This window comes from Phalacrocorax carbo, chromosome 22 (genome assembly GCF_963921805.1).
Source record: "Phalacrocorax carbo chromosome 22, bPhaCar2.1, whole genome shotgun sequence".
Classification (NCBI taxonomy): domain Eukaryota; kingdom Metazoa; phylum Chordata; class Aves; order Suliformes; family Phalacrocoracidae; genus Phalacrocorax; species Phalacrocorax carbo.
Window position 1 is genome coordinate 2,088,584 of NC_087534.1, and position 20,853 is coordinate 2,109,436.

Consider the following 20,853-nt stretch of genomic DNA (forward strand, 5'->3'; position numbering starts at 1 on the left):
GCATTCTCTTCATTAATCTGTTGAACATTTGCAATTAGGAGGACATGTTTTGCCTGTAAGCAAAATCTGTTCAAGATACCCGCTACTTTTGCAGGCTATAGTTCTGTAACGCAGAGACCCAAACTCAGCAATTAGCAGTTTAAATTCACTTGTAGGGCCATCAGACTCTGACCCACAGGACCTGGAATAAAGGTAATTGTGTGAGCCATAAGAACGAATGAAATTGTAAGAATAGAACAAGAATCTTTGCCCAAAGCTCAAAATTCTCTGCCATAAGGGCATTACAGCAGAGAGTAAGTTGATTGTGTCATAAGTCTCCAGACTGATAAATCTAGTCCAGAAGCTTAAACAGTGGATCTGGACATGCACCATTGTTTTTGTCTAATCTAAGATGCTTCAAGGAATGTAGCTATCAATACTCTGTGGCTGTTGGGATCTTTTAAATGTCTCACACTAGGAAGCCAAAAATCATGATGTTGCAAAAAAAGAGTGCAACAACCCGAAAAACTCCACCTTAAACCCCAGAAACTGGCTTCTAGAAACTACTGACCAAATACGTAAATCTCCATGGTCATGACCTTCCTGTATCTACTCTGTTTCAACATGTGAGGACGCTGGATAGGTGCTAGTTAGAGGGGAGAGAGATGCCAGCATCCTAGTATAAAATGAGAGTTCTTGAATGGAAAAGATTAGTTCAGTAGTCTTTAGTCTTTTGCACAAAGCTTGGAAAGGACATCACCGTAGGGCAAATGTCGCGGTGATGCTTGACCAGCTCCTGCCATCTGTTTTTCAATGGCTCCTGGTTTATGTCATCATTTTCCCATGACTCCCAGCCGATGTTCAAGGACCATGCCCACATCCATACCTGGGTTCTTTGTGACTGCATCGGAATCAGCTTTGGAGCAAATCTTTGCAAATGGTTGGAGTTGGAGTTGCTGCATCTTGCTTGTGGCTTGGCTGTCTGCTGTTGTTGCCAATGACACAGCTGTACTACACTTGGCGGAGCTGAACATGGTATTTTGTGTGAACTCCTTCACTACCTTTGCCTCCTCAGCTGTGACCTGATTGCCGGCACCTTTGGCAGTGCCGGGGTATTTCAGTAGAAGTGGCACTTCTGCCTTGCTGTCTGCCACGCTGTGAGTGCCTGCCGCGCTGCCTTCCTCCAGCCCCTTGGAACTGCTGGGGGATTTTGCTGAACGGAGAAGGCTGGTGATAACAGGTTTAGCAGAAAGCTGAGTGTCACAAAGAGCTCTTAATTTCATCTCCCTTTCTCTGTTTCCAATCATTGTTCTGTATATGCTTTCGAGTCCCTCTGGTTCATCTAGCAAGTAGTCACTGTAAGAAAGTGAAATATGGCTCCTGTTAAAGGAGGTTTGACTTAAAATTGAGCTACTTTTCTTGACTCCCACTAAACTTTTCATTTTTCTTTCATTAGTGTTCTATGTAAGACTCAAGTATTCCTTCTTAATCAGAATAAAATGTCATCTTTGCTGTTTTCCAAAGAGTCACATAAGGGGGTGGGGGGAAGAATTCTTAATTTATTTAATGCATCTATCCAAGAATAACTGAAGCAAAGTTGGATGACAGCAATATAGGTATGCAAAGAATGATTATATAATATATGCTTAAAATATCTGTGGGCAAAAATATACTTTGATTGTAAACAAAGTCTAGATTTTGTGTCAGACAAGGTGATTCTTTGCTGGCAGTGGGTGTGAATGAGTTAAACATGCTTTGAGCTGGGTTACACTCGCCAGGAGGAAGAACTAAATGGCTCCCTGTGCTGTAGTATTAGAGCAGTTGGTAATCATTACTGAAGTTATCCTCACAACAGTCTGTAAAGTGGAGAAGCCATACTCAGTTACATAGCTAAGCCCTGTGGTGGTTTTCATGTCACTTGTCAAAGATTTAAGCCCATGATTCTGGACATGAAAAGTGTTTTCTGGATTTTATGCTTTGTGTCCCTAATGGGAGAAGCCTTGTTTGTTCTCCAGGCTCCAGCTTTGCATGGTTTCCACCTCCAGGGCTCAGTGGATTGTTAGATCTTTGCTGGGTGAGGGACTGAACTTCCTTAGACTTACCTGTCATCACAGTTCAGTTATGACCTGTAGGGCTTTAGCAGGGCTGGGTGTTGTAGTATTTGTAGCTCATTAACCCTCTTCCATATAGGGGGATGACTGTCAGATGGTTTAATCTGTAGGGTGCATCACAAAGCACCCCTATACCCACCGAATTCCTCTGGGACCTTAGAGTGGGACTGCTGTCAAAGCAGTTTTTGTGTTCTGTTAAGGCACACCTAAGTGCCTATCGTGGTATTTTGAGCAGGTAACCAGTTAGTGCCCATTGTGGTTACTTACTCAAAACACTGACTTAAATTCCAGTTTGCTCTTTCATGTCCGAGTGCGTTCAATAACTTAATGTATAATCAATTTACTCTTCTTAGCTTGAGGGAAAGACTGGTGCTCTGTGCATCCGCCGTATAGATACATATATGGTTCATAAACAGCTAAAATTAGGGAATTCTAAATTGTAAATGTATCTAATTATATCTAATCATAGGATCACTGTAATTAGTAGGGTGCTGCTTCCCCCCTATTTTTAAAGAACATAGATATTCTCTTTAATGAAAACCTCAATGGATTTATACTGTGGATATGCAAATAGAAAATTGTTAGGCTATTTCTGAGTACAGCTTATTTCATGCAACTTTTCACTCCATCTTTCTGGTTTCTGGCTTCACAGTCTGCAGCCCCGATTCTGCAACTTCTTACTCAATTCCATATTTCTTACTCAGATTTTGTATTCTTTGTGTTCCCTCTTACTGCTTTGCACAACCTCCTGCCATTTGTGCCCTGACTGTAGTTGAAAAGACTTAGAGTTGAGGTGGTGACTGTGCCCCGTGTCTCTCTTGGACCTTACGCATTAGGTTACTGGAGTCCTGTATTTGCCTATGTTTGAAGATGTGAATGCAGCATGTCATGTTCTGATGCTTGCCTATGGAGCTTTGTCCTCTTCTCATGGAAGATTATAAGCTCCTTTATGTTGGTAAACAGTGACATCCTCAACAAAAGAGGTTCCTCCTGCCACCACCTGCTCTGGCTGTTCACAATGACTTGCTCTTCTGTATTCAAATGCTTCAGAACAAAACCAGGAAGGTGAAACTTGTTGTTTGCTCAACAGATTTCAGATATATTTTAAAATGAGCATACTAGCCATTTGCATAAGTCAATATTTTAAAGTAATTAAGGATTGCTAATTTGAGCAAGTTCACATGGTATAATCTTTGGCCGCTGATGCTATTGCAGCTGATGAATTGGGTAACATATTTATTGACAACTGGTATATACAGAGAGGTTTTCCTTAATCTGTCTTTCTGTAAGTCTTTCAGGAGTAATAGAGGCAGCCATGGTAGGGTACAGAAGCTTCTACCTCAAAGGGTGGAAACCTGACCTAGGGCTGTCTCACTCGAATTGCTTCCATCTTCAAGCAGTTCATTGAGCTCTGTACAGTAATTTGGTTTTAACACTTCGGCTATTGTTGGAAGGTTCAATGACTCTGGGGTCTTTGAGCAACTGATGATCAATGTGCTCTGCTGTAAGGGTGTGTGTGCAGAGGGTACTTTTATCCCGAAGAGCCTGCTAGCTAATTACAGGAAAACATTGCGGAGAGTAATGGCCGGGTAAGATGCCAGAGGTAACTCAGCCGATCAGTAGATGAACAATGTGTAGAGGTTCATTATTCTGAACCCAAGGATAGTACTTTAGCCACTGGACTTTGCTGTCTCTTTAATTTCATCTAAACTGAAGTTGCTGAGTTTCTCAGGTCCTTGTGGTTGTGTCTCAGGCACTCCCTTCATCACAGGGGTCCTGAAGTTGACAACCTCACAGTAAAGTACCAAAACAAAAGCTATGTTGATCTGCTCTCTCTGCCTGTTGCACGAGTTTCGGGGTAACTGCAGATTGCGTGGGCTAGAAGTCATGTTGGTTAGGCTGGCCTTGCTGCAGTAGGCTTATTGCTAAAGACTAGATCTGTGCTCATTTAAGAGTTAAAATGTGTTAGTAAAGAATACAGTTAAGATTGTTAGTAGTTCATAGTTCTTCAGTGGTTTGTATAATGCCTTCTGTCCTAAGACTTCTTAGTGACCAGCAGGACCAAAATATCTGGCTAACTGAGCATGTGGTAACTGTAAAGATATTTTAGCTGTATAATTTAACTATAGGCAACTCTGTGGGCTTCACTGGTTATTTTTGATTTACCTGGTTTCCGTCTTCCTGCATTTATTCTGGAGACTTAAGATTTTTGGTTTATCTAGGATATGGAGGAGAAAGGAATGGAGCCAGGACTCCAGGACACAATTCCTAGCTGACATAGTGTTAGGTACTTCCCCTTCTGTGCCTTCATGTCTTCATCTGTAAAATTATCTTTTTCCTTATCTGTGAAGTTGTCTTATTTAAAGATTAAATGACTGTTTACGTACTTTCATGTACCAAGCAAGAGGGGCCAGGTTTTCAAGATGTTTTGTTTGGACTTCAAGAACTGGACATGTGCTAATGCTTGCTGATGGTTTTTTAGCTGGATTTATAAATTTCACTTTTTCTGCATCAGGAGCATACAGTAAATATTATCCTATTAATCTGAAGAGCATACTTCCCCCTCTCTCCATTATTTGTCCTGTGAAACATGATTTGGCATAAATTTTTCTGTGCTAAATTCAGCTTTTCTTTGTAAAGATCGGCTGTTTACAGTAGCTTCCTTATAACACTTTAATTTTCGATTTTGCTCCTTTGAATGCTGCTTTCACTTCTTCCTGTAAATATTTTGATGTGTGTGTGGTTGTTTTTCTTTAAATGTTGTGGGGAAGCAAATGCAGCAGCTGCTTATGGTGCTTCAGAATTTGAAGTAGTCAGATTTCATGGGACACACTTTTTCCAAAGAGAACTGGTTATAGTGGAAAAAGTGGGAATAATTTGCCTCATTGGGAGGCTGTCAGACAGCAATCGATGTACCCTGTGCCTCAGGCTTTGATTTCAACAGGTTACAAGAGTCTGGCTTGGAAGGGTGCAAAAAGGAAAGCAACAGTTTTTTTCACCAGAGCTTGGGCAACACTTAAAGATCTCTTACTGGCTCCGGGAGTCGATGCTGTGCCTTTGAAGGGTCCCTGAGAGGTCTGAGCAGAGCGGGTGCTGCAGCGGTGCCACCAGTGATAGGGGCTGCAGCTCTTCAGGGAGTTGTTGAACACGTTTCCAGATGTTGTGGCAGGCCTCATCCAGGCTGTCCTCGGGAGTGTTGCTGTGGATCCAGGTGTGCCTAGGGAAAGGTCCCAGTGGGAATGGACCCTCAGATGTCACTACTGGAGTTGGAAACCTGTTCCTCCCAGGGAGCATCTTTCAGCCTCTTTGCCTTTGTAAAGCGTCTCTTTGAAAGAGGTGGTTTGTGTTGGTAATGAGGAGCCGTGGCAACCATGGAACCATGGGGTCTGGCAGGAAGGGTAACAGCTGGAAACATCCACTGGGCTTCCAGCAGCAGGAATGGAAGCGGCAGTGTTGTGACCCTTCACATGGCTGAGAGCATTCTCCAGCAGAAATCTCTAAATAGACTCCAGTCTCACCACTGGCTGTGCCTGCCTCCCTGTACCTGAGCTCTGCGTCCCTTCTCGTGTGTCTGGAGGTGGTTAAGCCCCGTGGGGTGGGCAGAGGGCTGTCCCTCTGGTCCTTTTCCCTTCTCTTGCCCTCTGTCCGTCATCTTTCCACTGATGTGAGATGAAGAGCAGAGGCCTTGTGTGAGGGAAGCAGTGTGACAGAAGGGGTGTTCCTGCTTTAGCATTGCCCCCATCTTTCCTGGGGCACTATAGGAAGGATGGGGACAATCTCTTTAGCAAGGGCTGCTGTAACAGGACGAGGGGTGATGATTTTAAACTAAAGGAGGGTGGATCTAGACTTGATATAAGGAAAAAATGTTTTACAATGAGGGTGGTGAAACCCTGGCCCAGGTTGCCCAGAGAGGTGGTTGATGCCCCATCCCTGGAAACATTCCAGGTCAGGCTGGATGGGGCTCTGAGCAACCTGGTTGAGTTGAAGATGTCCCTGTTCACTGCAGGGGGTTGGACTAGATGGTCTCTAAAGATCCCTTCCAACCCAAACCATTCTGTGATTTACTCTTATTTTGCCACAGTCCAAAGAGGAGGAGCAGCATCCCTGTCTGAGACCAATCTAGCAACACGTTTCATCCCTGCTCAAGCAGTTTGTGTCCCTGAGACTCTTCACAGCCCACTCGAGATCCACCCTCTACAGCAAGCTGCACAGAAGTCTGCGCTACCAGGAGATAAGAGGAGGAGGGACTAATTTTGCCTTGCATCTCAATAGCTGAGCTTTTTCCTGCTTGGCCGCCTTCTGTTCGTGCTGTGAACATCTTTTGAGTCTCTGTGCCGCCTAGGTTAGCCGGGCCCACGGGGGTGCAGTGTCTCTAGTCATGAGCTTCTGTAGCTTCTCCATGTTTCCAGAAGCACAGTGGTACTTCTGCCCCTCTGATGGAGGGGGAGAATGTCTTTAGCCACCTTAAAGAACTTGTTCTCAGTTTTGGAGCTTGCATGTTTTTAAGCATCTGGGCTACAGAATTCTGCTTTGGGCACAGTTTTTCAGCATCCTCTGTGGCATTTCGGGTGTTGGGCTATAAAACTTAATCTAGGTCTGAAAATACAAGACAAAATATTTTTTAAACGCAAGACGTGCACACCTTCAGATACAACAGCTGTGTATTGAATTCTTTGCTACCAAAATCATTACACTGTACACTAAGATCTTGGCTCTGTACTTGCCTCCTTTCAGATAATCCAGAGCTGGACTCTCCTGTCATGTAAGTTAAATAGTGACTGCAGTTTCTTGCTAATAGAGATATTATTCATGGCTATCTCTTACCTCATGGTTGTGCCCGGATAAATACTCTTTTCACCCAAATACTGACAGTGTGTTGTTAAGAGAGAATAAATGAAACAAATCGTGTGGCATTTACTAAGATGTTTTGGGTGTTTTTTTTCCCCTCATACCAAATTGCTAGTTGTGGTACTTAAAATTTTAGGGCCCATCATCTCACTCCCAGTGTGAATGATTTCTGTAGTTCCTCGTATCACCAGAGTGGTTTTATTTGTGAGCCAGGGCACTGCCTGCTTTCTTTGGACCATGATGCGTGTAGGAGAGGGGAGGGGGAGAGAAAAAGCAAGGAGCCCTACGGGTGTGGCTTTGTGTCAAAACTAGAGGGAAAGCCAGGTTTTAGCACTCGGTCTGTTTAAGTCCTTGATTTTTGTCAGAGTCTGTTTCTCTTCTTCCAGGAAGCTTTGCGAGGGCTTGGTTCATGCCTGTGAATTGTTCTCAGCTCCATGGGTTAAACTGGAACTCGGATATTGCAATCACTGTTTATTTTATTTGGAGGAAAATCAGAACAGATCAGACTGTTCTGTCAGGGAGGGTGAGGTACAGTGTGATAAATGCAATATAAAAAAGTTGGCTAAATATCTGCGGAGACTGTAGAAGGCGGTGAAGTCTGAAGGCAGCAGGCTCGGTGCAGCCCGGCTCTGACTGCGGGTGGCAGTGCCGAGCAGAGCTTGTCTCCTGGTGGGTGCTTACGCTGAAGGCAGGATTTCTGTTCTAGTACAGAGGTAATTTTGCAAGGTTAGAAGCGGAGTGATTGGTAGGGGTTAGAAATGGGCTGCTCACCAGAACCTGCAAATGACTCCTTGTTAGGGATGGGTTGTGATCAGAGAAGCGGGTGACTGCAGCGGCGCTTTGTGCTGTGTGCATCAGTCTTGTCCATGTAGCAAATCAATGCATTTTTTTTGTGAGAGCTTGACCCTAAACCTTAGTGGGTTTGAGAAGGAAACTTACTTGGGTGGAATCCCTTGATTTGAAATAGATATGATTTTTTAGCCAGGAATAAAGTGGGATTGTATCTCCTCAATGACTTGATTATGCCTGTAGATTGTTCTTGATGCAGGGCTAGCTGACTTTGGCTCAGGCTGTACCCTGCTGGCGTGCAGCAACCAAGTCACATCTTCAGCTGAATGCAGTTTTGGGATGGGGGGATTCTTTGGGGCGAATAGCTGTGTAAGGGAAAACCAATGTATGAAGCTGTGACGTGTGGTACCCTGTTCTCTGATCCTTTTGTATCTGGATCTGTGCCTTTGAACAATAAGGTCTATTTGAATAGGACACTGCAGTTTAAACAGACATAAAGCAACTCTTTCATGTAACAGCCCTGGTTGCCTTGGCTCTTGGCATCGGTTCACAATGTAGGCAGTGGAAGGATTGAAATGCAGAGGGGACACGGGGAAAGTGAGTGAGAAAGAGGATTGACTTGAGGGTGGAGGGACAGATTTGCAAGCCCTCGATATAATTTGTTTTTTAGCTGTCAAATAAGCTCATTCAAGGCAACCGGAACAAGGCTGAAGAAGGGGGTTTTGCATCAAGAAACTGCAGCAAATGCAAAGCACTAAGGCAGGGGGATGGGTGGCATGGCCGTGGGTGCGGGGGGCTCGGTCCGGTCCCCGTGGGGGTGGGGGGGCCCTGCAGCCTCCCTCTGCCCTGGCTCGGCCTCCCTCGGGGGGAAGAAGTGGGGGTAGGGCTGGAGAGGAGGGGGTTGCGGTCTGGGAAGCACCCCCTTCCCGCTGGCAGGGCCGGTGCTTTTGGGAGAGGGGCTGCTTGGCTGTCACACCTAAGGGGAGCCCTGGAGTAGGTTCGTGCCCAGGGGGAGGATATTTGGGGATGTCTCTTTTTTAAAATTTTTTAAGCTTTGGTGTCACGTTCAAGTTATTTTTCTTTCCCATAGATCTGAGCATCATTACTGAGATAATTAAGTCCTTGAATGTGGCTTTAACAGACTGAATTTTTTTTTCCTCCCCATCTTGTGTTGCAGCTACAGGGACAAATGCACTAATAGATGTTCAAAATAAAAAAAAAAAGCTGTGGTGGAGGAGAAATATGGCTCTTGCCAGCCCAGCAAAGGGGCGACAGCACTTACAGCCATGTATGCTCAGTGGAGGGGGCACAGCCAGCCCAGCCTTGCCCACCTCCAGAATACCTTCTCACCCAGTCCCACCAGTGCCAGGGTATTGCTCTGTGGCTGGGATCCATGCTGCGAGGACGAGGCGCAGGCTGGGGCTGGCTCTTTTGTCATCTCTTGTGTTCGTAACAAAATTTGCTTCATCACAAAAATTGTGTCAATATCATCAAGTTGTTTACAGAGGCACGGGGAAGGGGGGGCGTGCGGGGGGAGGCTGCCTTGCTCTGGCAGATGTCTTAATAGCCGCGATGCTGCCTGTGTGTGTATGTATGCATGCTATGCTATGCTCCCTGCAAAATGGGGGGCTGTGGGACTTATTCCTGTTAAATATAATCCTAAAGCATAATTTGGGGTTTATTGGTTCGGGTGGGGTGGGTGCTGGTGGGAAGGTTGCGCTGGGTTTGGGGAAGCAATGCTGAGGCACATCTATTTGGTGGCTGCAGAGCAGCCCCTTACCACAACACCGGTGCCCTCTTCCTTCCCCAGCATTTAGTGAAGAGGAGAACAAAGATATGGGAACGATTAATCAACTGGCTAATAAAAAAGTGTAAATCCCTGGGGACTGTGTGCTGCTAATGCCGAGGAGCTGGCTCTGAGACAGCCACCGGGAGAGACGAGCCAGCCCTCCTCTCCTTTCCTTGCCTCTCCTCTCCCCGAGCTGCTGCCACACTTGGTTCATTCCAGCTGCAGAAGCTCAGAGCCTTCCATGCGGTGGGATTTTTTTTCTGGGCTGAAAAAATAAAAAAAATCACAAGCCTGACCTGCTTTTTTTCCCCCCCCTCTTTCCTTTCTCCTCTTTATCCAGCCGAGCCGAGGACTATCCCAATCGCAAAGGGGAAGAAAAAGGGGGGAAAACCCAACAACAACCACCAACCCCCAGCACGCCCCATTCCTGCTGCTCTTTGACATGCAACCTTCCTTGGGATGGGACAAGCCAGGATGCAGCTGCAGCTTTGGAAGGAACTGGGGAAAATTGGGGATCTTTGCTCTCATGACGGTGGAAGTGAGCTCCTGGAGCCGGGTGCTGCTGCTCTCTGTGGGGCTGCTGGCTGTCTCGGTGACTGGTAAGTGTAATGGAGAAAGCTGGCAACTTTAGGAGCATTTTTCTTTCTGCTCCTTAGATCAAAGGACCACTGTTAATCCTCCTTGGGGGGGGATGACACTCTGTGTGTGCATATGCCTGTGTGTTAGCACATGCTTCCCTGTAGTGTTCAATAAGGAGTGTATTTTCTTCAGACCATTGTAGCTTTGTACGAGATAGTTTCCCTCTGTATCCTTTGGGAGCAACAATTTTAAGTGATGGGATGATAAAAGGGGGCTTTATTTGATCTTGTTCCCCTTCTCTGGTGGGCTAAATTATTTGTGCACAGTTGCTGTATGATATGCAAGATGACCGTGGAAAATGCTATCACGGTTTTCCCCTCTGTCTTTCCCTTGCATCTTAATTCATTATTTCACTACCCCAGTGTTTGCCCGTAGCTGATAAAATAGATCTAGGATGCCTTGCATGAAGATGGAAGCACTTTTCTCTTACTCTTCCTGCCTTTCAAGTTGATTATAGCTTCTATATGAGCTCTTTGGCCTCGGCATCATGGGTTTTTTTGTGAAATATGCAGTTACTGACTTGAGAGATAGCGAAAGAGGACTTGAAGGTGGGGGGGGAGTTTGCATATGTCTCCTCCCTAGTTTCCACAACTGCTCTTACAGCAAAAGCATATCTAAGGACTGAAGTTTATTTCTGGTGTAAACAGCAAATATTTAGGGACTGTTCTTATGTGCGTGTAGGAGGGGGAAGAGTGGGAGAGCCGAGTGTTTGGCAGTGTCGTCTTTCAACGCTGTGCAGTGCCCCGATTTCCAAGAGTTTCTAAGTAACGTTTGTCTTGTCTGGTGTATCTTAGGCTAGAGGAATGCGTGTTTGTGTGTTGATGGGTGTGAAACCTTCTTGGGTTTTGCTTTGTGTTTGTTTTTTGGAAAACTTTGTTCCCTGGAATACAACACTGATTTTATTATGTAAGGCAGATTTCCTCTAAGGGGGTCCAGAATAAGTATTAACTGCTCCTTGTGAGTGTTCTTGCAGTGTAGCTGAGGAGTTCTGTAACTGGAAGTATCTATTAGGAAAGGGTATAAAACTCCCAAAAAAACCTACAAGCCCTAATTAAGGATAAATATTGGCTGATATCTTCCCTTTCTTTAGCAGGAGCATTTAGCCTGTACACAAGAGAAAACCTTTCCAGCAGCTTCTGTTGTGCTTTTCTGGTACAAGTAGCCTGATGCAGAGATACAGTGAATCATGTAATTTAGGTATCAGGGGTTTACAGCTTTTTTCTTCCTCTAAGCTATCTGTAGCTTATTCCTACTAGATCTTCCAGGCTTCTCTGGATGTTCTTGCTCAGTATATAATCCTGTCTTAGGCCCCTAGTTCCCCTCTCTCTGCATTTAGAGTGCTGTCTGTTCTGGATCCTTCACCTAGAGGTTGGTGCTCTATGTTGTTTTTCTTTGTGAGCAGAAGATCTGCAAAAGCATTTTAGACCTACGATGTTTCATTTGCATCAGAGCTAGAGGCATTGGTCAGTAGCTCCTCCTTTTAAACAAATTCTGATATCCTGGTAATGATCTTGTAAAAGCGAGGTACCAACTTTGAAATGAGTGGCTTACTGCTGGCTCTCCGGCACACAGTGAATGTGTAGGAGTGAATGCACCCACCCTTTGCAGAGTCCGTGGTGGTTTTAGGGTCTAATCCCAGAAAGTAAGTTTAGCCTGGGCTGGGACTTCTAGTACCTTCGCTGCGCAGATCGTGAACCTCTGTAGAACGGAGTTCCTAAGAGGCTTCAGTTCTAACCTCGTCTGTTCCTAGGGTTTGCGTAGGTAGTAATAACCGAGAGTACCCATAGTGTGGCAGTAGAGCTGTATATGTAAAACTATCAGTTAATAGTTCTGGCCGTCTTAAAAATAAAGAAGGAGAGAAATCCTACTCGTATCACATCAGCTGTGCTATGTTAGTAGTGCTGTTGCCCAGTAATGTCCTTCTAAAAAAATAAAGGCACAAAGCATGTGCTTTCTTCAGCTGCTGCTGTGTCTGAAGGCAAGATAACATAGCTCCTCTTTGTGCAAAGAACTGACCGAGCTGTAGGGGAGGTGATGTCCTGTGATATGCTGAAGTTTACTGTGTATGTGTGGGGTGGGAGGAAAGGAAGTGGTTCGTATAGATTCCCCTTGTAGTTTTAAGGGTGCAGTAATGATTTGACAGTGTTTTAAGATTTGTGGAGGGTACGGAATGTCTTTGAGAGTTGACAGTGACCTGTGCATGGCCTCTCAGAAATGCAGTGTGTATGATGATTCTGAAATTGTAGTTCTTGATTGTCAAAACAGGTGGGAACAGGAATAATATTCTTTTCTGTTCCTTCCTGGCTAATGAGCTACGCATCAGTGCTAGAAGGTGCATTTGGGGTATGTATGGATGTACACCTAGGCAAATTCTTTTGAAGGCCTATTATAAAGGGCGTCTTGATACCATTATTTACATGCTGTGCTTTACTAGTCAGTGTCTTATTTGGTACTGGGTTATAGAAAGATGCTCAGGCTTGAAACAAGGTCTAATCAACTTAATCCCATTGTAGTTTTCTTTTCTCTTGATGGAAAATAGTCTTTGGCAGACCCTTCCTCTGAAGGGTGGAGGAGCGGGAAGCTGCCTATGAATGTTGATGTATGTGTATGTATTTATGTTGTAAATCATTCTTTTATTTTGTTCAGTTGTCTTAAATCTCCACAGGATGAAGAGTGATTCAGGGGCTCTTACTCTGCCAGGGAAGGAACTTCAGTGTGAAATACTCGATGATTTGAGTGTAATTTTTTAAGGGGTAAGGGTGTGAGATATTAACTCAAGTAGTGGATAGATGCTTTCTTTGTAGGAGGGTGGGAAGTGAATAGTCACCGGACCGATTACATATGATGAAACTACAGTATTTTGTGGCAATAGCCGTGCATATCGTTTTGATCCGAGTCCTACCATCAGTGCTGAAGCAGCGGGGATATCGGTGCTAAGTAGAAAGGACGATTCCCACGTACTCATTCATGTCGTGCTATTGCTTTATGTTACTGCAATGGAGTAATTTGTGGAAAACGTTTAGAGGGTGCAGGTGTTTAGAAGGTACAGCTCTTACTTGGGAACAGGCTGGCTTCTTGGTCCTTAGAGGGGTTGGGAACACAGAAGGTGGCATTGTGTTGCTGTACCTGCCTCCTTGCCCTTGTGACTGGGAGAGAGGATATGCCGTCTAGTCCTTAGGTTTTCAGCACTCCACATTGGGGTAACACAAGTGCCCCTCAAGTGCATGGGAACAGGACCCAATCCTTCCCTCTCCATGTGTCTGTATATATGAGGCTGGGCCACCATTTGGCCCTCAGGTTTGGGGGAAGTGTAGTGAATGTACTTTCTTATCTTTTCACACTGGTGTGCACACTTGTGAGTTCTCAGTGAAGAGTATCCCAATTCAGCATGCTTTCCGCCATGCCCACAATGACAGGTGGGGAAGAGGAGCCCTTGCTAGGAAGACTGCTGCGCAGTAGCTAGGAATTTACTTCAAGCCTTGGATGTCTGGGTCGTGATTCATGATGTCGCACCATAGGCCAGCAGTTTCACTTCTGTCTCGCTCTTTGTATTGATTAATGAGTTCATCATTTGGGGTATAGGACACTTGGCTGTACAATTGTTTGTTGCATGTCACTCAGATTTTTTTTTTTTTTTGTCATGGCCTTTCAGTGCTGCTGAAGAACACCAAGCTCAAGCTTTCCTTGCCACTGAGCTCAGCCTCTGTCATGTCAGATACCTCCTAGGGAAATTTTGTATTCAGCTGGTTGATGGTTCCCAGCTGAGCCAGCCTGCAGTGGTACAGAGTTGGATGTCTGTTCAACTGATCCTTGGTGGCTGCTGTCCAATTGTCTAGGAGTTTCTGTCAAAAGAAGGCGCATGTCAAAATGGGTGAGGGGAATGTGATCCAGGCAATCTGCCATAGATCCCAGTGGATATGCTTCTTGCCAAAGTGGTTTAGGGCTCAGGGCGTAGCTGAGCTGTTGATCAGGTGATCATTTGTAGTATCCCTGCTATAAAGAACACATTTGCCTATGGCAGATGTGGTTGTGCTGTACTAATCCTTTCAGGGACAAGTGAAGAATAATTCCCTCCCAAGTCTGCTGTTAACTGCTTGTGCCTGTGCTCCAGGGGTTTGCAATAGCAGAATTGCTGTGTGGTGCTTGCTGCCTCGCCCTGATTCTTGAAGTCAGTTGTTTGTGAAATGCCAAATTTCACAGCTGTGCTTATGTTCCTGCTGATGCCCCCCTGAATCCTACTTAAATCTGGCATGGATCTTGACCAGAGGAAATTGTTATGATAATGTTGAGTGCTAGACAGGTTTGGGGGAAGGTCAGGCAGCCTGACCTCCATCCAGCCATAGCGACAAAACACTTGTGGAGAGTGGGAGGAAGGGTGAGTCTCATCTCTGTGCTGCTTCCATCAGGTGCTGCTAAGCCCTGAGCTAGTTTTCTAATAGCAAGACTGATGGAGATGGAAAGGATGCATAGTTCTCTGGCTAGGCCAGTACTGGATTTCGACTTGTTAGGACTGTGTAGCTAACCTTTTGGCCTTTACTTTCACTGCAAGGCATACTTAAGCAGCCTATTGTATAGGTATAGCTGGTATAAAGATTTTGGGAGAAAGCTACAAGAGGTGTCTCTGTGCCCATAGTATTACAGGAGAAGTCTTAATAACTCAATTTTTATCAAAAGTATCCTGAGACATAGGCTGGAGTAATTTTTCATAGGCTTTAGTGAAATTAAAACAAAGCTAGGTTTACCTGAGTGGATTTTAAATGGTGGTACTTCACTGTCCTCCATATTTTCTAGGTATATTTTCTAGGTATTGGGAAGTTCAGAAATACCAAGGGCAGGCCTAGATTTGAACTAGCCTTTTGCCCAAAGAAAGCATAGCAAATTGAAATGGAAGGGGAGAGATGAGACTTTACTTTAAGGGCTACAAAAAAGAAATGATTGAGTAACAAAGATTCTGTACTGCTTGAATTGGTAAGTTCAGCATTGAGTTGTCTATTTGACATATAGAGCAGCCAAAAATGTCAGAGGTAGCATAATCACATGTGTTGGCTCTAATAACCAAATGCAGCCTCTGCGAATACAGATGAATGATGGGAAGGTTAACAGCAGCAGCTGCCTCTGAAAGGCATTTAAAACCAGGTAAGTGTGTGGGGTTTGTTTGGTTTTTTGTGTTTTTTTTCTCCACGCAGAGAAACTGGCTGTAGGAACAGAGATGACCTCATCAATCCTGCGTGTTAACTGGGGTTTTATAGTCTAGCTTAGTATTTTAATGAAGTCTATATATTGCTGCTTATGGAAATGTTTCCCTTAATATATTTTATTGAGAACTCCAATATGTGCACTTAGTACTTGTCACCTAGATATTACAGTGCAAAAGTCTAGCCAGTGAGGCTTGTGTGAAACCATACAATACCTTTGGTAACCTCTTTCAGAGTAGAGGCAAACGTAGAATTAAAGGGCTTTCTTCATTCAAGCATTCTTTTCCTGTATCAGTGGTAAATCCAGAGTATTTAGGGGCTGTGGAAATAGCAGGGAAAATACTGCTGTTGCCTGCTCTGTATCTTCTCCAAGTGCCAGGCCACAGAAGCTATGTACAAGCCCTTTCCCACCACACTGCTGTGGTGCTTTGAGAGGAGTGGTGTCACTGAGTGCTGCCTTCTGCTGCTCTCTCTGCCCCAGGGTAGAGAGATGGGAGGAACCTCTGCCCTGGGCAGCCTGACCTACCTCGGGGTGTGTCACTGCTGCCCTGAGCAGCCCGAGGAGCTGCCTCTTAGACAGAAAGCAGCTTGTTCCACTGAATAACTTGCACAAGGTCATTTGGGGAATTTGTGGCGGAGCTGCAAGCATGTGAGTCTCGGCCTTAAATGCAAGATCACTTTTCCTGTTTTGTTACTTAATTCTCCGCAAAGGAGTGTGAAGCTACTTGTTGTGAGGTGCTTTCAATGCAGCTATAAGGTTATCTCTGAGGCCTTCTGCGGTGTGCGAGTGCCTGCTTTGAGAAGCAGGCACTTGCATTGCTTTCAAAGAAATCAAGATATAGACGCTAAAAAAAGTGATAGTAGCACCCACAGTTTCCATGTTTACACAATGTTTCTGGAGGAGTGAAGTACAGTGCAATTATGGAAATCAGTGTACTTTGCTTGCAATAAACATGATGCAATGCAGTAATCTGCAAAATATATGTGCTTCTGCCATGCTATGCAGTGGCAGACTGATCTGATAGTGGTTCATGTGTAATTGGGAAAATCCCATTGATTAAAGAAATCAAATTAACTCTGTTTCAGTCTCTTTGCTGCCATGGACACAGCCAGCCAGAATGGAGACAGTATGCTGCAGGGAGCTCGGATGTAGGTTTTTTTTATACCTCCCTTGTATGAAGGTGCAAAAGAGTGGTTTTTTTTTTTTTTTTTGGGAGGCTCCACAGTCCTCTCCAATCCCCTGCCTTTCTTAATGTGACTTCAGAGCAAGCACCATGGTGTTCTTTCTTCCCTCCCTGTGTCAGCTGCATCCCCTGATTCAGTCCCTTGCAGTAATTTTCTATCCTTACAAAGTGCAGGCATCACCACTGTAGTAATAAACTGCCTGTTTTGTGTGCACGCTGTCGTTGTCTGCTGGATGGAAAGAGAACTGGGGGCTGTGTCAGAGTCCTGCTAGTGCTAGTAATTTCCGAGAAGTCCAAATAATCGTGGAGTAGGGAGATCTGATCTGTGACTTTCACTGGAAGAGAAGGGTCTTGCAACTATGAGGCCTGGAGCAGCGATGGTTGCCAGGGAGATGTGCGATAAGGGAGTAATTAAAAAAAATTCTTCCCCATTGACTGCAAAAATCTATTTGAAAATGAACTGGTGGCCTAGGTTTGGGGAAGCAGGTATTTATAGAGTTGAAGGAAGGGGAGCATGACTTGAAGAACCACCTGTGCAATATGTGGTCGTAATACTCAGCAGCTTCATGAGCAGTGGTCCTTACGTATGTAGTGTGGTGTAAACACACAGCTGGAGGCAGCCCTTTCCTGGAAGGAGTATACAGTCTAAACTATCAACAAATATTAGATATAACTCTTGCATCTTGGAGGATTGTGAAGATAGGTGGAGACCACAACACAGGGGTTTTCTGCCCGCACTGCTGAAGTCTGCCTCTGAAGCCAGGTTTGCCGAAGGGCAACTGGTGTCACTGGAAAACAGCTTCATACTTGTACATATATCAGACTGGCCTCGGTAAGAGTGCTGTGGTGCAGGACTTGTAGGCTGGAGCTGCAGTGAAGTTCTCACAAAAGCCCGGTGCCTCAACCCTCACTGGCATTTGGGCTTCCTCCTTAATAATTCCTGGTGACCTCAGAAGGCAGCTCTTTCTTTCCATCTGTAAACAGAAGGAAATTAACAGCATCCTATATCCTGCTGGCAAATTTTTTCCCCTCTCCATGTAAGGGGGCATTGCTGCTCCTACTTCGTTACCAGCCCTGTAAGGGAAGGCACTGGGCAGAAGCAGTCTGTGCCCAAGGACAATTTGCTGCAAGTGCAGGCAAGGTAGGAGGCAGAGCCAGGCGCAGAAAGGCTTGCCTGAGGTCATGCAGCAGGTTGCTAGCAGAGCTAGGAGCAGACTCTAGGTCTTCTCACTCCTGTGTGTTATTGTGTCCTAAACAGCAGCTCAAATGCTATGCTGTTGTTTGAGAGGTGTTTTTGAGATGCCCTCTCCCTCCAGATGAGGTCTGAGCTCTATCTGTGCTAGCGGATGTAAAGGCATTTTACAGTAGTTACACTGAAACAGAACAATTTCTCAATCCATTTATCAAAATGTCTGCAGTTTCCACTTCAAGGTAGATAAAACAACAATGACTATCAAATAAAGGTGTCTTTATCCAGAATGTTCTAAAACAAAAAAAAGAGAAGATTGGTTCTTTTAGACTCTGGTTTGCATCAGGTCCCTGGAATGTTACATCTATTCTGTCCTAATGAAATAGCCTTATTTGGGTTTCTTCCACCTGCTTTAGTGCCACATACGCTACATTCAGAGTAAAGAATGGAGCTGCTTCTCAGTTGTCCGTTTAGTGGGATGTGGACCAACAGGCCGCTCTGCCAAACCACAGTCACAGCCTGATAATCCCGGTCCTGTCAGTGCCCAGAGCCAGTTGTATCAGAAGGTGCAAGAAGTCCTGAAATGGGCAAGAAAGATGAGTTAGTCACAGCTAGAGAATGAACCAAAACTGGGGATTTTCTGGTTCGCTGCTCTCCTGTTATTTGCACACTCTCTCTTGGCTTGCAGTGGTTGTTATAGCCCAGTTCTTACCAATTTCCATGGCTGCTGGCACTTATAAATCCTTGAGGGTGAGGGCCTTAGTCATTCTGTTTCACTTCCCCATCTGTAAAATGGGGATAGGTGGAACTTGCAAAATCCTAAAATGATTTACAGATTTATTCTGCAGAGAGATCTTGGGATGTTTGTGAAAAGCTTTGAGCAGATAAAAATTGCACTAGGTTGATTAGCTACACAAGTTTTATGCTCTTGGTTCTCTCATGATTGCATGGAGTGAAATCAACCATTTCATGTACAATTTGCGATTTAATTGTGAATGACATTCTGAGGTGAAAGTTGTCTGTCTGCTACTGAACTTCAGGTAAAGTATTCATGGCAAAAAAAGGCAGAAATATAATTAAATGCAGTTTCTGTTCCCGCAAGGATTTGCACGGGTTGCTCGGCTCCTTCTGTAATTCGCACTGTATCACTTGTACAGTTTTTGTATGTTTATATCCACTCTTGTGCCTTTTAGCAAAAGACTGCAGCGGAGCTTTTAAAAGCATAGTGTACCCCAGTACAGGTGGGAAGGTAGGAGACTTGTAGCAGACTAAGAATTTTCCAGAAGCATCAGGGAGTTTGATACTGGTCTTTAGCAAAAGCAGGGTGTTGGCAGAAGGGATGGTCTGGACCTTCAGATTTTAACCTCCCACAGACTCTTTTGGCTTTGAAGCAGTTGCTTTTAAATTGTGTGAGCGTCAGCTTCTTGTCTAGAGTGGAAAAATAGTGCTATCTAATGTATTATTAAGGCGAATGTCTCAAGGATGGCAGGGATCAACTAGAGAACTGTTTCCCGATTATGGTGCCTGTTATTTATCAGCAGTTTAGCAATTTCTTTTTTAGTTAAACTAGTGAAAGCAGAGTTAGATGCCATTAAAAAAAAATATTTCAATGTCATTGCTTTGGAGCCAGAGGACCTGAGGTGGAGCTTATTGCCTGAAAGAGGGGGATGAGTGGATTTCCTTCATGTCTGAGTTGGGTTTTTATTCACAGAAAATTTCCTGAAGAACTTCATGGTGGGGTATGATGTGCTGTTGTGTAGTCGCTCACATGTTGTTACCCCTCTCCCCTTGCTCTGTATTTGTTACGTGTGTTCCCAAACCCTTGAGATCTAATTGCCTCTAAGGAGGACTCTTTCACTGTTCTCCCGGCTGAAACGTGCAATGCTGGTGGCAATTGCAGCATCTTGCAGAAAAGCTGGTCTTGCAGTTTGAAAATGTAGTGGTGGACCTTGTTCTGTTCCCCAGACCTGCCTCCTTTGAGATTCTCTGTTTTCTGTCAGCAGGATTCTTCCCTCTCCTCATCGCTGCAGGGCCAAAGAGGGTCTGGTCTGTTGTTAGATGCTTGATCTGACATTGGTAAGCAGTTAGAGCCAAGCTGGAGGTACAGAAAATGGAAGCTCATTTCTTTTGTAATAAAGGCACAGTTTAATGTTCCATTCCTATTTGATACACCGAATAATGGTATCAAGAAAAATACGTTTCCTTCCAGAAAGGGTATCTCCTTCTTCAGAAGGATAATGAAGCCTGCTGCTTTTCCAAAGACGATGCCATTTTAAAAGATGCTACTTGCATCATGCAGCATATTGTTTATATCCCTCTATTGTTGTTTTGTCTCCATTAGGGAAAGGTTAGGCACTGATTGTGGGTACTGGACATCTGTCAGCAACCATCCTGGGATGTTTTCATTGAAGTAAAGCACCACTTGGAGGAGGACTCAGTCTGATAACATTAAAATAATGTCCACCTGCTGAAGTAATAAGTGTTTGAAGGATAGAGAGTTTGTCTCTGCGAGTGTTGGGGCTTTGTTTCTAATGTTGGGTGTAACACAACCTCTGATGGCGGCAGCCCTGGAATGATCAGGGAGGGAGGATCTGCCACTCGTGTGCTGACCCCTCTGCAGGGTTGCTCCCTTTTCTGAGGGCTCCAGTTCCCTTGCTGCAGGCTGTGGTGGGGTGTTGTGCAAATCATGTAGCTCTTCAAAGGACGCTAAAACAGCTGTGTTGGAATTTCTGCATCTTGGGAGGGTGTTTCAATGAAAATACATTTGAAAAAAATGTCAACCCTATCAGGTGCTCGTGTGCTGAGGGAACAATGGGTGGAGTGGTCTCCATGCTGCAGATAGTATCTTGCTGAAGGCCTACAGTTAAAGCATAGTGAAACCATTGTGGTTTTTTAGTGAAGTTCTTGGGTCTTGATCATGAAGATAAGTCATCTACTACCTTGACATGGGTGTCTTGTAGACTAAGGTGCCTTCTTGCAGTAGCACATACAGTGCTGGTTCCTTTACCTTGGCAAGATTTAAGATAGAAGACCTGCAAGGCCTGGGCTGTTACCACCCCTTCATCAACAGCCCAACTGGTTTGAAGTGAAGGAAGCCGTCTTAGGAAAAGCAAGTTAATTTCACTGGATT

At 44.7% G+C, this 20,853-nt stretch overlaps 1 protein-coding gene across 1 annotated transcript in view; it reads left to right on the forward strand.

Annotated features, from left to right (window-relative positions):
• CSMD2 (CUB and Sushi multiple domains 2) overlaps nt 1-20,853 on the forward strand; it is a 358,465-nt gene that overhangs the window by 30,309 nt on the left and 307,303 nt on the right. Inside the window, exon 2 of the mRNA XM_064471428.1 lies at nt 9,857-10,115. Within this exon, the coding sequence (XP_064327498.1) occupies nt 9,959-10,115 (157 nt within the window). The 5' untranslated portion in view covers nt 9,857-9,958. The remainder of the gene's footprint in view (nt 1-9,856; nt 10,116-20,853) is intronic.